This window comes from Montipora capricornis, chromosome 3, assembly GCF_036669925.1.
Source record: "Montipora capricornis isolate CH-2021 chromosome 3, ASM3666992v2, whole genome shotgun sequence".
Taxonomy (NCBI): Eukaryota; Metazoa; Cnidaria; class Anthozoa; order Scleractinia; family Acroporidae; genus Montipora; species Montipora capricornis.
Genome location: NC_090885.1, coordinates 70,563,419 through 70,579,250, shown reverse-complemented (window position 1 = coordinate 70,579,250; position 15,832 = coordinate 70,563,419). Strand labels below are relative to the sequence as shown.

Below are 15,832 nucleotides of genomic sequence, written 5' to 3'. Positions count from 1 at the left end.
AAAGAGTCGAGTGGCAGGGGGACAGAAACGAGTAGAGAGATTTTCCTCGCACGCCGAAAGGAAGCCTTTTCTGCGAGATATGTCCAGGTTTGCACGCAAATGCGACGAAGGCGAATTTTGTGAAAAATCGCAAAAATTGCAAAACACTGGAAAGCTAGAGAACGCTAGTCCCCGACTCGCCATTTTCGCAGAAATCGCGAGTCTAAGTTGGGGACTGGCCTTCTTCTTTTCACCTTCTCGATTTTGGCGATTTTTCGCAAAATTCGCAATTTTCGCATTTGCGTACAAACCTGGAAATAAGTGTTTTCTGTGGAGGAGTGTCACGTTTTCTATGGTTTTGAATCTGTACGGGCAAACTTATGTTTACATTTCACATTAAAAGTTAAAAAGAGTTTTTTCTAAGTCATTTTATTACCTTTCTATCTTTTGCTGTTGTTTCTTTTTTGACAACTAAAAAATATGGGTCGGTCGGACGGTGGTAAACAGAGAAAAAGAAGGGGGCGGACAAAGTAAGGAAAAATGATCACTTTCTATTGATAAAAAATAACAAATAAGTCAACATTTCACCGAGTAATGATTTTTTGCCACCACAGAGAAATAACACTAGGAAAGATTTTCTCAGTTTTGTTTCATGTGGTGTTTTTGTTTTGGAACAAACGAAAGATGCTAACTTCGAATCCGTGGAAAAAAGAGAGGGAGCCTAGTAGCACACCAACATGGCCGCCATGATTTCATTCTTTTCTCTGAGTCCTCTCAGGCACGGAAAATTTGGACTGAAGTACCATTTGTATATCTTAAACAGAGATGAAGCTGCAAGATTTCGTACTTTAGAAAATCTTTTGAGGATGAAGTAGAAATTATAGCGCGAGAAAATTTGAGGGCTTTTCGAGTTGAGTCCAGTCGGCTGAAGTGATGCCCACTATTATTGCGAAAATTAAAACGAAAGTAAAAAAAATGTTCACACTAAGTGCTATCAGAAAAACTTAGCTCCTAGGCCAATGTGATGAATAGTGCGCTAGTGTGGCCTTGCCGTTGAAGACTAGAGAGAGAGGTGTTCCTTCTTCAAAGGCGATAATCTGCTCTTCTTGATTTGATACAGCAAACTCCAATGTGACGGTAGGCGGAGGAACAGACAGCCAAAACTTGCGAAGAAGAGCTTCCCATATTTTTCCATACTGCATTTCTCCTCACTTAGGTACAAGAGGCTTGCGAAGTTCGTTTGTGAGCCACAGACCTACAGTTAAAAGTGAGAGGGCACCAGCTTGATGGCAAGCAGCCAGATGAGTTGGTACATACAGCAACAAAGTGGCGATTCCTAAGCTAACCTGGAGAAGAAAAAGGAATCAGATATTATACATAGATTTGTGACTTTTTGTATTAGATGAATAATGCTAAACAGAAAAGCAAGAAAGCTAGGACAGTCAGGCATCGAGAACGTCGATGTTTAACCCTCGGTCAAGGTCGAGACGAAATCATCACTTCAAACTGCTTTTTTTTTTTTTTTTTTTTTTTACAAAGATCTGGTAAATTTACTTTGGTATTTTGCTGTGTACGGTAAACTGGCTAGTTACCACCAGGTATTTAGTCGCGCCACGCCCAATGGACTAACCGGAGAGAAAGAGAGGCACTTTTCCGATGATGATTCGGAAACACTCGGAAAAAAATGCAGGAGTCGAACCTACGACCTTCCGATTTCTATTTCTGATGCTATTAGAGAATCGTGAGAACTAGGCCATTAAACTAGGTTTAGGTACGTAACATACTATTTCCTTAATTCCAAAGTAAATGAGATAAGACCAGATGCCTGACCTGAGCAGCTGATACTCCTAGTAAACATTTGACAGCTAAATTGGCTCGGCCTGGAAGTGTCAAAGGACTTGCAAGTAGAAATAAGATCGCAACAGACGATACCGTAGTTGTACCCTGAAAAACACAGAGTTGATTTGTTGTCATCAATGTCAGTACAGATAGAGCGTTTGATTCTACATGTAACATCACTCATTCACCTAACCGGGCAAAGTTTATTTCCAAAATATGAAATACAAAAATTGGTGTCATTAATATCGCTAATTGTGTACAATCTAAAATAGAATTATCAGTTATTATCCCTATTATTTACAATCGATTACAACTTATCCTTAGATAGATTAATAGAATTAAAACCTGTTTCCCATGAATGATGTTTCTTTAATCATTATTGCAGTAATTGTTCAATTACGTCTTAAATTTCCTTGCCTTTTATTCGGAGGAAAACTGTTCCAAAGAATAGCACCACTGCAGCGAAAATTATTACGAAGGTCGTTTGTGCGCGGTAATGGAATACCTCGCTTATTCATTAACCCTATAATTCGTAAATTGGATGGAGTGCTTTTACGGCAGCCCAAACCATTTGATCTGAATCTTTGAAACATCTGATTCAAAACTTTGGAATACGGTCGACTCGCTAACTTGTCTAACCCTAACTTGTCATTTCACTGACAAAAACGACTTCGAGCAAATGAGACTTAACTGCTAACGCAAACGAGAACAAGCAGATAACACATAATAGTTTAGCTTGCCTGTCTATTACAACGTTCTGGTTTTTTATTTGAAGTGAAATGAGCGACGTGAAAAGAACTTTGATCGATCCGTCTTCGCGACTTCGAACTACGATATCCGCAGTTCTAATACATGGCATTCATATGTATTCTACCTGTTTCTTTAAACTTTTACGCGATTCTTGATTTTCATCCACGTGACAAGGCGGCCATGTTGCTCCCAACAGAGCATTGCCTCGGCATTGCAGAGGTCCTGGGTTCGAATCCCGTTGGAGCCACCTGAATTTTTCAGGTGTCTAAGAAGTGACAATTGCTAAAATTGTCCACCGAAGTGCAAGGATCACTTGTCTCAGTCGTTCATAGCCCACACCTCAAATAGAGCGGTTTTCAAACGAGTGTCGTAAAACCAAAACCAAAGTAATTACTTTTGCCAAGCAAAAAGGACGGAGACAACCCGGTAAACCAATCAAAACTTGAAGTAATTACACGTAGCCGACACAAAGCGCGGGAAAATGTGCACGCGCGAGCCACGATTAGTTTTGGTTTCATTTCTGATTGGTTGAAAAAGTGGCGCCAGAACTTTGAACCAATCAATGAGTGAAGTAATGCAAAACCAAAGTAATTCGCTAATTACTTTCGACATTCAATTGAAAACCGCTCTATACACTCATTTCATTTCATTCAGAAAGGTTATTGTTCTAGCCAACCAACATGACGTCACATGCTAGCGAACTCCTCCCAGATTGCTTCTCCGAGTTACTGTTTGTCTCGGTTTCGAAGCGAGTCTCGATACTCAACTATAGAGTGTTTTCACTCACGCGATCAGTAACCTTTTATTTTCCACCGAAATAAAAAAAAACCTTTGCATGACAATAGAGCTCAATTCCCGGAGGATAAGTTGGGGACACCAACACGGCCGCCATTCCTTTGTTTAGGGACACCAACATGGCCGCCGTGACGTCACGTTAAAACGCTCTATTGAAAGGGAAATGAAAATGATTTGTGCAGTTGGACTCGCTTTGAAACTGAGGCATGCAGCAACTTCAGTGGTGGCCAGCAGTGTGCAGAGAAATCGCACGTTCGTGTCTCGTTCATGGATTTTTTCCACGCTTTTTCACAACGGTTTTACCTGTTTCTTTAATTGCGAAAAAATTTCGCTTAGAAAATGATAGCTTAGTGACTTACAATCGTTGCTCACTGCGACCTTGCTGAAAATCGAAAGTCGAAATCTTACAGTCTCGATCAGACATCTAAGGCCCTGTTTACAAGCTGATAGGGTAACCCTAGTGCTAGGGTTACCCTAGCAAGAGGGTTACCCTAGCACTCATACATTTCTTCTTTTTTTCATCGACGTGTTTGCCCTGGCGCTAGGGCAACCCTATCTGAGTGCTAGGGTTACCCTAGCTGCCTTGTAAACGCTCTGCTAGGGACAACTCGCCTACCCGGGACAACTTTTTAGCGGTTTTCATTGTGTTTGCGATGCTGGCGCTTACCAAGCACGCAAAGTTGTCCCGGGTGGTAGGGTAACCCTACCTGTGAAATTTTGCATGTAAACCCGGGCTATCTTTGACCCTCCTGCTAGGGTAACCCTTAGTAGTAGGGTTACTATAAACAAATTTGCGATTTTGAGACGGCAATACCACATTATATTGACGGCTAGTCGGGAGAAAATATATTCCGGATTGGGCGGAGTCGCGAAAAAAATAGCGCGAAGACAACTGTGTTTTCCGTGAGGCTTCCTAACAGCGACAGTACTGGCATTCAAACTAAGAAGGATAATTACGGATGCAGCGTTGTGCGCTTAACTTTTCATTGAACGTGAGGTTTGATCATTGATTATAGGATGAGATTTGGTAAGGGAGAGAAATGTACCAAATTTTGAATACACTAGAAGCGAGAAGAGCCATTTTCTTTGTCATTAAAAGCTTTCATTGAAGGTTGATCTTGAAGTCATCATAAATTTCAGGCTGATCAATTTGGTAATAACATTCCTTTAACTTACCAGAATTCGATGAACAAATTGCGCTGCTGTTGGATTTTCAAAGAAATTTTTCCACCATGGTTCCAAGGCGAACAAGTCACTTGGAATCCATCGATCAGCCATCTTGGGAAAAGAGTTGTAAACAAGACCAGCATCAAGGCCTGCAACGAATGCACCTGTGGAGAGAGGGGCAGTCACAGGATTACCAACCTACTGTATGACCAACCACCAAAATTACCATTACCATCTCGGAATTAGAAGAGTTTGTGTTTAAATACAACAAGTAACACATCAAATTCCTTTGGTTTCTCAAATACATCAATAAGACTCATAAACTCCAAAAATGCAATGGAACAAAAGAATAAAGTTCAATGAAAAGGAACTCACTTATGTCCAGAAATACATATAATTAGATGCATCCCCAATTTTGACTTCCAACACAAAGTGCCCCTTTAAGTCTAAACATTTGCTACCTAATGCTAGCTATGACGTAAGCATAAGTGTAGATTGCAAGCAGTCTTCCTTTCTTCCTCATATCCAACACGCGGATGAAAACAAATTAATTATGCAAATTTTAGGTAAAACCGAGAAGGGATTGGGAAGAGGGAGGATAAGATCCAAGGTACCAGCTCGCGTGGCCTGGGTCGCGCTCCTACTAGTAACACACTCGTGGTCGCGTAGTCTTGGAGAAGAAAGAGAATGCTCGCAGTCTAGCGAAAGGGTTACTGATAACTATTTTTTGGTGACGGTAAATGCACCTGTTTATCTTTTCTTGAAGACCGACCGGAATTTCGGGGACACTTTGAGACAGTACTGTCCTTGTTCCCAGAAGCAAGAAATAGGGACCTTTAGATTGGAAGACGAGGACGACTATGAGTCCTCGGACGAGTCCAAGTTTTCCGTACTGAGCACGCGCATAAGGTTTGGAGGTTAAGGAGAAGAGAAGTGGACACTTTGTGATGCTTATCAAAATTGTTGTGCATCTAATTATCGTATGTCCATTCGATTTCTGGACATAAATGTATATGGTAGGACTGGAAAAATAGCAAATAAAATATTAGGCTAGCGTTAATGTAAAATAGGCACACAATGTATGCATGTGTCACGGCTAATGGACCTTTTCACGGTTTCTGACGCCATCTTGGTTGGTGGGGGAAAAGCGGCTTAAATTACAGTGTATGGGATTTTGGCCGAATTCAAACTTCTATAAGTCCGCTGCAAAAAGGCAGATTTCAAAATTTTAAATTTTCTTTAGTTTTAAAAATTTCGTTTACAGTCGTTATAGCTTGATTCTGATCGTCATACTTCACGAAAATAATCTAAACAGAAGTGCTTTTTTAGAGGTATTCTTGATATCCATAGCCGTCAGACCTTAAAGGATTTATAATGGTTCAAAGTCAGCAAAATTCCAATACATTAAATATGGCTTCAGAAACCGAGGAAAGGTCTATTTTTGTATTTTATGTGCCATCATTAAAATTTGTATTTGGGATAATGCGATACGGTGGTTACAGAAATCTCTCTCGCTCCGCAACAACAAAACCGCCACCTACGCAGACTAGAAAACATCTGAGAGTTCACTTTGCAAGGAAAGCGCTTACTTTTCGCTCATGAGATAAATACATGTGTATGAACACATCTCCTACAGTACTTAAAAAGTTCAGACTGCTGAGATTCATAGGCATATACATTTTTTTTTCAACCAAATAGCTTTGCATCATGGTGTCACGCACGGTGACAATTCGGAAATTCAGAACGCTGTATTTTGAAAACGAAAGACACCACGGAACTGGAAACTTGAAAAAGTTTCGGGATGTCACGCGGGAGGTCAAGAGTTCGTCTCCGGCCGGAACAACACTCAGGGTCTTAAAATAACTGAGGAGAAAGTGCCTTTGCCTTTGTAATTACACCCGCACATGGTTAGACTTTCAAGTCTTCTCGGATAAGGGAGCATTCATAATTTACCTAGAGGTTGGGCTATGATGATTCTGAGGGGGGTTCACTCTTTTACCCTACTATGATTTAGGGGGGAGGGGGGCTGCCGAAAATTTTCAACGAAAATGACATCAAGCATAGGGGGGGCCAACCATTTTTTTCCTGAAAAAGAAAAGGAAATGAAAATATGCTGTTGGACGCTTATATAATTCCTGTCTTTTATTTCATTTTGAAAAAATGTTGATACAGAACTAGAGTATGAAACTCGATGCATGACGCCCACTTCTTGTGCTACAAGGTCTCTCAATAGGCCTTATTCACAATAGCGGTCATGATGGTTTTCAAATTGTCATGCAAATTAGCCATGTGTTATCCTGGGGGGGCAAACATTGGAAAAAAGGCAAATTGCAGAAAATTGGCTTGTCGAAATATTGAAATAACATTGCTAAAAGTACCTTTTAGAATTTAGAATTAAGTACCTTTTATAATAATTTTATATCTTTTGATTGCCATTGACATTTTGACCTTCTAATATGTTAACTGCTCATTTTTCACTAAAAACAACATCGAAGTAACTTGCGTAATCATTCTATTTTACCACTTAGGTTATAAACATTCAATGAACGTGAAACAAATCATCTGTGTGGCTAAGATGTTCGTTATAACCTCTCGCACTTGTGTTGTTTGCCCCCTAAGAAGTGAGTAGCTAATTTGCATGATAATAGCAAATCCATCATGGCGGCCATCGTGAATAAGGTCTATTTTATATGGAATGTATGTTCAATGCAACAAAAAGACTACTTTTTCTCCAGCACCAATTCAGATAGTTAAATTTATTACCGGTATCAGCAAATCATTCAATCAGCTTTTCTCAAGAATGTCCAAAATGGAACAACTTTGAATTAAACATGCATAGAGATTTATCTGTACCGAACAATATATTTCTATAAATTGACATCTTGAAATATCACCATTTCATTAGTGCAAGTTGTTAGTGATTTACTTTGTTAATTACTAATAAAGCTCAATATACCTGACTTTGATATGGTTAAGGGTGAGTTTGACATGTTTGACTATGTGCTGGGGGGGGGGGGGGGAGAGCGGGGAGCTATGATATTTTCCTTTGATAAATCAACATCTCTTGAGGGGGGTCAGAAAAAAAACCCTGAGATGATCGGGGGGGGGGGGGGTAAAAAAAATGAAAGGACAAAATAAGGAAATCATCATAGCCCACCCTCTAGATAAATTATTAATGCTCCCTAAGGACTGTAAACCGGAGGTCCCATCTCAAAGACATTGTTGGAAATCAAATAGCTTGCCGTGACACAAAAAACAACAACAACAGAAGGATTCATTTCAGAAACAAGTTCTCCAATCTGAAAGATTTGTCAAAAGTATCTTACCAGATACAGCTGTGAATCCTACGAAGCCCTTACAAATATGAGCCAGCATTCTGATCTTTCTTAACTGTGGTGTCATGGCATACTAGAACGCAAGAATACGAGAACATAATGATACAGTATCAAAAACATTCTCACTTAAATTGAATGAAAACGATACAATGTACAAGCCATTTCATTCAATCAATCAACATTTACTTAGTTTTGCAGGTTTCAGAACCAGTGTCATTGGCACAGGGAGACCTCAGGAAACCACCTGGGCCTGGTTGTTCAAAAAACCGATTAACTTAATCCAGGATTAGCGTAAACTTTTGTTTCATGTTTTCAACTTTTTGATGAAGGTTTCTTTTGCTTATTTTTGTTTTCCAAGATTGACCTCCTCTAATGTAAAACTTTGCCGAATATCAGCATTGAAAAGCATTTGGGAGTAGAGAAATGAACTCCTTGGTTAATTTTAAATCTGGGATTAGCGTTAATCGGCTTTTGAACAACCGGGCCCTGGCTTGTAAGAGAGTTTTCAAGCAAGCAACCGTAGACATTATACTCCTGTCGGTGTACGTTGGATCAAACTGGCTTGATCTGATCGGCGTAATTACAAATTGAGAAACTAAATATTTTGAGCAAGAGCCATTACAAAGTAGATTTGATTTAGTAAGTAATGTACCATATTTCGGCTGGCCAAACCAGCCTTCATCAGGTACAATGAGAGTTTTCCTTGAATTGCTTATTAATTTTGTACCTACATATATAGAGACTAGCTCCATATTAAGATCACATGATTAGCTTGCACAGAGCATTGAGAGAATTACGTTTATGAATAATCTTTGTCAGCCTGCAAACACAGATGCATTTCCGGCCATCATTTCCCTTTTTTTGTGGGGAGAGAAACGTAAGCCCTAAAATACTAGCTAATCACATTAAGTTACTGGTAATTTAATAGCCAGTGATGAGGAGAAACAGCTATTGCTTAGAGAAAAATTCAAAGATTTTAAGCTCTAACAGGTCACTGCTGCATTTTACACCATTTAAAGGATGTACCTTTGGTCGAGGAATAAACTGACACAGGGCACACCACACAAGCCCTGAATACAGCAAGAATGCCAAGGTTAGATGAGCTGCAAGTCGATATTGACTGACACGAGGAATCTCTGTTTTACTTATTTTCTCTTCGTCAAGCCCACTTTTTACCATATACCAACCCAACAAACCCTGAAATAAAGCAGAAACTTGTTAAATAAAAAGAATTGCTTGAAAGGCGCGGTCCTTTGTGCACATGGACATGACTAAACAACGAAACAGAGAAACAAATCACCAAAACATCATGTACGACCTCACCATACATTGATTACTAACCGACAAAAGTTGGATTTTGAGATTAAAATAATATCGTTTTAATTAAGCCTAATTAGGCCAAAAGCATTATTGATCCTAATTAATTGAGATGAAGATTAGGATTAAGATTGAGATTAGGAGCAATAATGTTTTAGGCCTAATTAGGCCTAAAACGATATTCAATCTCAAAATCCAACCTCTGACGGTTAGTATTCAATGTATGATGGGGCTATACACAGTGTTTTGGTATTTCGTTTCACTGTTTCATGGTTTAGTATTAAATGCCCTGTGCACATGCCGATCATTAATATATTCAATCAACTATGGATGCATATTATGCTTTACGTAAAATTAACTGGTCAATAAAAAAGCCCTTAAAACAATCTGTCCAAAACAAATAATTATTATTACCGGTATTTACCCAATGCTGTTTGTCTTTCTATGTCCATTTTGTCATCATGAAAAGATCTTCAGATTGGATTGTCAGTGTTGCTTTGATAAGGCAGTGAGTAAAGAGATTCTTGTTAGTCAAGAATGTCTTTGTGTTTAATAACTATATTGATGTCAGCAGTTGTGTTAAGAAATGTACTTTGGAAGGTGAGTGATAAACAATTTTCGGGTTGAAAGGTTCATTGGCCCATTGGTAATCAACCCAATCTGTTTTTCTCATGTAATAAGTTTGTATGGGCATTTGCCACAGAATTGGAAGTTAGCATCACTAGGATATGTTACAACCTTCCAAAAGATACAGCAAATCGTGAGCAAAAACCCGAATGATGAAATTCATAAATGCAGTTACAACTGAGATGACCTGGAAGGATCATGCAATCTGGGACTGAGGCAAAAACACCTGATACAAGCAGTTTGTCGACTGTAGATCATTAACAACATCATAGCCTCTGTCTGAATGAACCTATATATGCATTTTAATATCAGTATCTGTTGAAAATAATATAAGTAACTGTTGATTCCACACCTGGCACATAATCAGAACCCCAAACACTCCGACTCTGATTTTCAGTCCTTTATTGAAGTATCCTTTGTACCAAAAGTAGGCAGCAGGGAGATAAAACACAGCACCAACCATGCGTCCCCACATCCTGTGAGCATACTCCATGTACCAGATCCACTTGAACTCTGTTAATGTAATACCTTGATTGGTGCTACAAAAAACAAGTTGAAACAACTGATTAGCTTAGGGCTTCCAATTTCAGTTTACCAGACTGAGTAGCTTATGTAAATAGATGAGGGCCCTCTTTTCAGAGGTCTGGATGTCGCCATCCGATTATGAAAGTTAGCCCCTCTCCCCTTTAATTTGCACCTCTTTTCCTTTTGTGGTCCGTTTAATGTATAAGTTGTCGAGGCTGTGACTATAATTAATGTAATTAGATGTATTTATCATTTCATCATTAATTCATTCCTGACTGGAACATTGGAACCCACAAATGACCAGCTCCCAACGTCAGTGGCTTCATAGCCCAGTTGGATAGAGCGTCGCACCGGTATCGCGAAGTCAAGGGGTTCAAACCCTATAGAAGACCTGAATTTTTCAGGCTTCTTAACACAATTGCAAAAAATTAATTGTGTTCATAACTACGAGGATCATAGCTTCATTTGATTTCATATCCACAGTTCCTATATGATCCATTTCATATATCATTTCATCATAGATGTATTTAGTTACCGGGTAACTACCAGTATTTTGCCACTGAACTGTCCCCCATTGATGTCTGAGTAAAACTGTCTGGCATTAAACTGAGTAAGGAGGGAATAGAGTTAATGGGTACTCTAACTTGTAAATAAACCTATACTGTTTTAATTAATGTTACATTAGGTGATTGTGTACTTGATGAGGTCACTATTTACAACCACATCTATCATAAATATGGTGGTGACCAGCTTAAAAGCCAATGGTTACTCTTGTCAATGCGCACACTTTTTGTGACTTTCTTTCAGATATTTTCTGTTATAACTGTTACATGTACAGGGTTACTTTATAGTAAAAAAATGTGTAAACACTGAGCAATGATACCAAAAATAGCTGCAGTTCAAAATTGTAGTTCTTGTTTAAGGGGTCTCCCTAAAAAAATATGTTTGACTTACAGATTTTTTTTGTTTGCAACATAGAATCTCATTTTTTCTAGCAAGGCTTTGCCGCTTGTGGGATTGGACCTACAGTTTATTATTTTTATAGTTCCTATCAGAGAAAATCCCAACCATTTTCAGTGGCACTTTCCTCTCTGTTATCTTAAGTATCTGAGTGCTTGTTTCACATTCCAAACACGCAGCTTCCCAAACAGTAGCCAGATACTCATCCGATACTCAGCAAAGTGAGGAAATCAATACGTGGTAACTGAACTCAAATGAAGAAAACTTTTCTCACTATTTATATTCTGGATACTTCTGATATCTCTCAAACTCCCTTTCCCACTCATCTTGGGTTCTTGGTGGCTTCATGCCCTTTATAAGATGCCAGTCAACCATCGAGAGACCAGATTCAGTCAGGCGAGTGACTGCGCCCAGGACGACAGAGCCTACAACCATACCAGCACAGCCAAGCAGCCAGTAGCCTGAGAACCAGCCAAAAAAAAAAAAGGTTGCTTACAACAGGTTCATTAACCCATTGACTCCCAGAGGTTCCCCATTGACGAGTAAAATCATCTGGCGTTAGACAGAGCAAAATACTAAGTCAGGGCTCGAAATTGCGACCAATACGGTCACATTTGCGACTTAATTTTTCTCTTTGCGACTAAAATATCTGGAGAAGTCGCAACTTCGCGACTTGTTGTCACCTTCGCTCTTTCGAAACAAAAGGGTTAGCAGTTGCCACTTTGCTGCTACTTTTGCTAAAATAAATAAACGACAAAATGATTTTGTTTCTCGCTGTGAATTTTCTCTGAAGATAGCGTAATTGCAGAGTAATTTAGCTGCGATGCTACGTGCACAGCTCCATTCCTTCGATCATTCGCCATTTTCAGCGGTTTCTTTACACACATGTATTGCGGGCTCATATTTTTTCCCAAAAATGCTGACAATACAATGCAGCGCGGCGATTTTTGCGACTAAAATTTGCGAAATTGCGACTAAATTTTCGCATCTTGTCGCAAATTGCGACTGGATTTTTTTGTTAATTTTGAGCCCTGTAAGTCTGGCCGGTTTAGGCCGGTTTAGGCCGGTTTGGACGCCAAAGGGTTAAGGGCCTTGAACAGCGTGCACTGAGTCTACCAGTTCTTAAATTACCATAACTTGGGCATTACTAAACTACAAAACACCGAAACAGCGAAACAGGGAAATGCAACACTAAAAAACACCATGTATGACCCCACGATACATTGAATACTCACAAAGATTGGATTTCAGATTAAATATCAGTTTAGGCCTAATTAGGCCTAAAATGTTATTGCTCCTAATTCATTGAGATTAAGATTAGGATTCAGATTAAGACTGAGATTAGGAGCAATAACTTCATAGGCCTAATTAAGCCTGAAACAATGTTTAATCTCAAATCCAACCTTGGTCGGTTAGTATTCAATGTATGGTGGGGTCAAACATGGTGTTTTAGTGTTTCGTTTCGCTGTTTTGGTGTTTTGGTGTTTCGGTGTTTTGTTGTTTAGTAATGTCCTTATAACTTTGTACCATATAGTGTTTTTGCCAGGTCTTTGATTTTAAGGCAAAAACTGTCACTGGCAAGAATCAAATTCATTGCCACAATAATTAATTTTATTTGCCAGAGTAGGGTTAGGTGTCTTACACTACATGCAGAAATTAGTCTTATTCACCTAAGTATGCTTTTTAATAGCTATTAGATAGCTATAAAGTGACATTTTACAGACCATCAAAACTATCATTGATTTACCCTTACAGTTACATATCCCATACCGCTTCCCTTGAGGGCATTTTGGAAATTTTAAGTCTGGGGTTTTTTCTTCGACTTTGCCCTCTGTCTTCAACAATTTATCATCCACTATTGTAGGGAAGTGTGGGCATTTTGTTGGTAGACTTTCATTGGCTTAACAAATATCCTTCATACAATCTCTTGCATGAGCCTAAGGGAAAGAGTAACAGAACAAGAGAAGATGCTTGCTGACCAGACCTGAGCCTGGATATGGATTCTGGGAAATTTTGAGAATAAAATCTTAGAGAAAAGGTCCAAAATGGCTTTTGACTTATATAGGAATCTAGGAAAATTGGGAATACTTCTGGATAATCTAGGAAAGTGTGCATATGTGAATTATTTTCCTCCCCCACCCTGGGTCTTCCCCTTGGCTCCACCCATGCCCCGTTTATGAATACCTTATAATATACTATAACAATGATGGTTACATTAAGTACTATAAATGAACCTGTTATTTTGGTCCCTTGGGGTGATAACCGAACAGATGCTGGTGAAACTGAAGCCTCAATGGTTGTAAATCTTTTGCACATCTTTTTCAAGAGTGAGAACTTTGTCTGATCCTAAATCAAGGCAACATAATGCAGTTACTTGTAAATGCAGGGTAACAAACAGCAGTAGTGGTCCGCACCAGTTGATCACCTAAGTGCAGTCGGCGCTGTTTGGCATCAGGCGCATGATCATTCAGTTGCTTAACCACATGGTAATTTATCGGACATTTTGCCTGACATTTAGCCAGCCACTTCGTGCTGTGACTGTCCAGTTGGTCTTTTGCTCCATCCCACCTCTCCCTACATCTACTGTTTATCAGTGTGATAGGTGCCTGGATGCCTGGTGTGGGGGCTCATAGCAGGGTTGTGAGGGTTGCTGATCATGGATACATTACTTAATCAAGAGGCTGGCTGGCTGACCTGCAGTGAAAGCCCCGGGACAATTATCCCAGGCACCCAACCTCCATTTAGCCACACAGTAATGTTAATCAAGATTATTAAATTTTCAACCTCGGATAATGCATTTCGCGTGCTCTGATTGGCTCACTCAATCTCGGTTATCAGCTCATATACCTTAGTTTGACCTTATATGGTAAAAGATTGCGCTAAGCGTTGCTAAGCTAAAAACGTTTTCGGCCGAAAGCGAAATTTCTCTCTGAATAAAGCCAAAAATGAAAAAACATTTTTTTTGTAGAAACTTTGGATCAATTCCGAAGTTTTGAAGTACGCGAAAAGGCAAGAAATGTTTTTGCGATGAGCCTACGTCTGTCTGACCACAAAGTATTACACAACATCGCATCTTCATCAAGTTTTTTCGATTTCGCTCGGATTTTCTCTCTTTTTTTGCTGGTATTTCGTACTTCCAAATTTTTGGAGTTTAAGGAATTTAATAAAACAATTATTCCATTCGCGCTTGTTGGATATGAGACTGGTTATAGCTAACTCGGCGCTACGCGCCTCGTTGGCTATTTACCATCTCATATCCAACGCGCGCTCATGGAATAATTGTAAAATATTCAGGGGTGTAGCTAGGATTTTTGAAATTGGGGGGGGGGGGGGGGAGGGGTCACACTCTCTCAAATCCAGGGTGCTGACCAGTCAACATCCATGCTGTTTTTAGTGAAAGTGACAATTTTTCGGATAAGCAGTGAGGAGGGGCAAGCCTACAAAATAGCTGTGCACATAGATAAAGTAAGTTCCAGGTGACACAAATTACTCTGTTCCAGTCTCACAGATATGGTATGTATTATGTTGTTGTGTTGACTGTCACAAAGAAGGGGGGGGGGGAGGGGGGTTCACGGGCACCTCATGACCACCCCTGGCTCCACCCCTGACATTAATTTAACATACATGTAGGTTGCCGATTAAAATAGGGAGGGATCTAGTTCATTTATGAAGCATGAAAGTCACATGTAAGTTGTTCTGTACCCATGCAAATGGTTTCCCTTTGTTGATATGGAACCACCTGGATGTGCCTTCAAACAACGAAGACCTCTGACATACATGTACCTGGGGAAACATTAACAATACCGGTGATCCATTTAAGTAATGAACATTACAAACAAAACAACAACAAAACCTTGAACAACATAGAAATACAGAAACCATGAAAAGACAATGCATCTTTGGTGAAAGAAAATATGCCTCAATGAAAATCAAACTCAACTTTGCAGGATGAATTTTTTGGAAAGGGTAGAGGGACAAAAACTATTAGGGGGCCCTCCCCTTAAAAGACTATAAGTATACATTAGTGACCCCTCCTTGTAATTGGATGAGGCCACAAACAACTTATCCACTAAGCTAAAGAGTAACAAAGGACTGACGCAACAACCCGTACCGAACCTTGACCACTTTTCCTGAGGAAAAAATAAACTTTTCTCCTACACCCTTCATGAAAAAACCCTTCATGAAAAAATGCAAGGCTAGGATGCTAACTGCGATTACCTTCCTTCGGAAAGGACTTTGGCAGCGCCCTTCAGAAAAAGATATCCACGGGGAAGTGGTTTATTACAAGGAAGTGAGATCAAAGGGAAACAAGACACTTTGTATGGCCTAGCTAACTTATGTAATAGTCAATCCACACTAAAGTATTACAACAGTATTTTAAAACAAGAGTTACAAACGACTTAAATTCCCTACCAGCTGTCTTGTCAGAATATTTAAGCCTCTCAGGCTCCCAAACGAGGATCCACCTCGAAGCATCATGATCGTCTCACAACTTTTTTACGTGACAAGCAAAAGACACAAATTCTCGAAATCAAAGC

At 39.5% G+C, this 15,832-nt stretch overlaps 1 protein-coding gene across 1 annotated transcript in view; it reads right to left on the bottom strand.

Moving 5' to 3' along the window:
• Positions 1–391: 391 nt before the first annotated feature.
• LOC138043875 (heme A synthase COX15-like) overlaps positions 392–15,832 on the bottom strand; it is a 15,464-nt gene continuing 23 nt past the window's right edge. The window contains exons 1-10 of the mRNA XM_068890370.1: positions 15,708–15,832; positions 14,997–15,077; positions 13,529–13,640; positions 11,569–11,755; positions 10,162–10,348; positions 8,892–9,062; positions 7,857–7,938; positions 4,540–4,694; positions 1,810–1,923; positions 392–1,325 (exon numbers count right to left, since the gene is read on the bottom strand). The exon at positions 15,708–15,832 is cut by the window's right edge and continues 23 nt beyond it. Of these exons, the coding sequence (XP_068746471.1) occupies positions 1,188–1,325; positions 1,810–1,923; positions 4,540–4,694; positions 7,857–7,938; positions 8,892–9,062; positions 10,162–10,348; positions 11,569–11,755; positions 13,529–13,640; positions 14,997–15,077; positions 15,708–15,773 (1,293 nt within the window). The 5' untranslated portion in view covers positions 15,774–15,832 and the 3' untranslated portion in view covers positions 392–1,187. The remainder of the gene's footprint in view (positions 1,326–1,809; positions 1,924–4,539; positions 4,695–7,856; positions 7,939–8,891; positions 9,063–10,161; positions 10,349–11,568; positions 11,756–13,528; positions 13,641–14,996; positions 15,078–15,707) is intronic.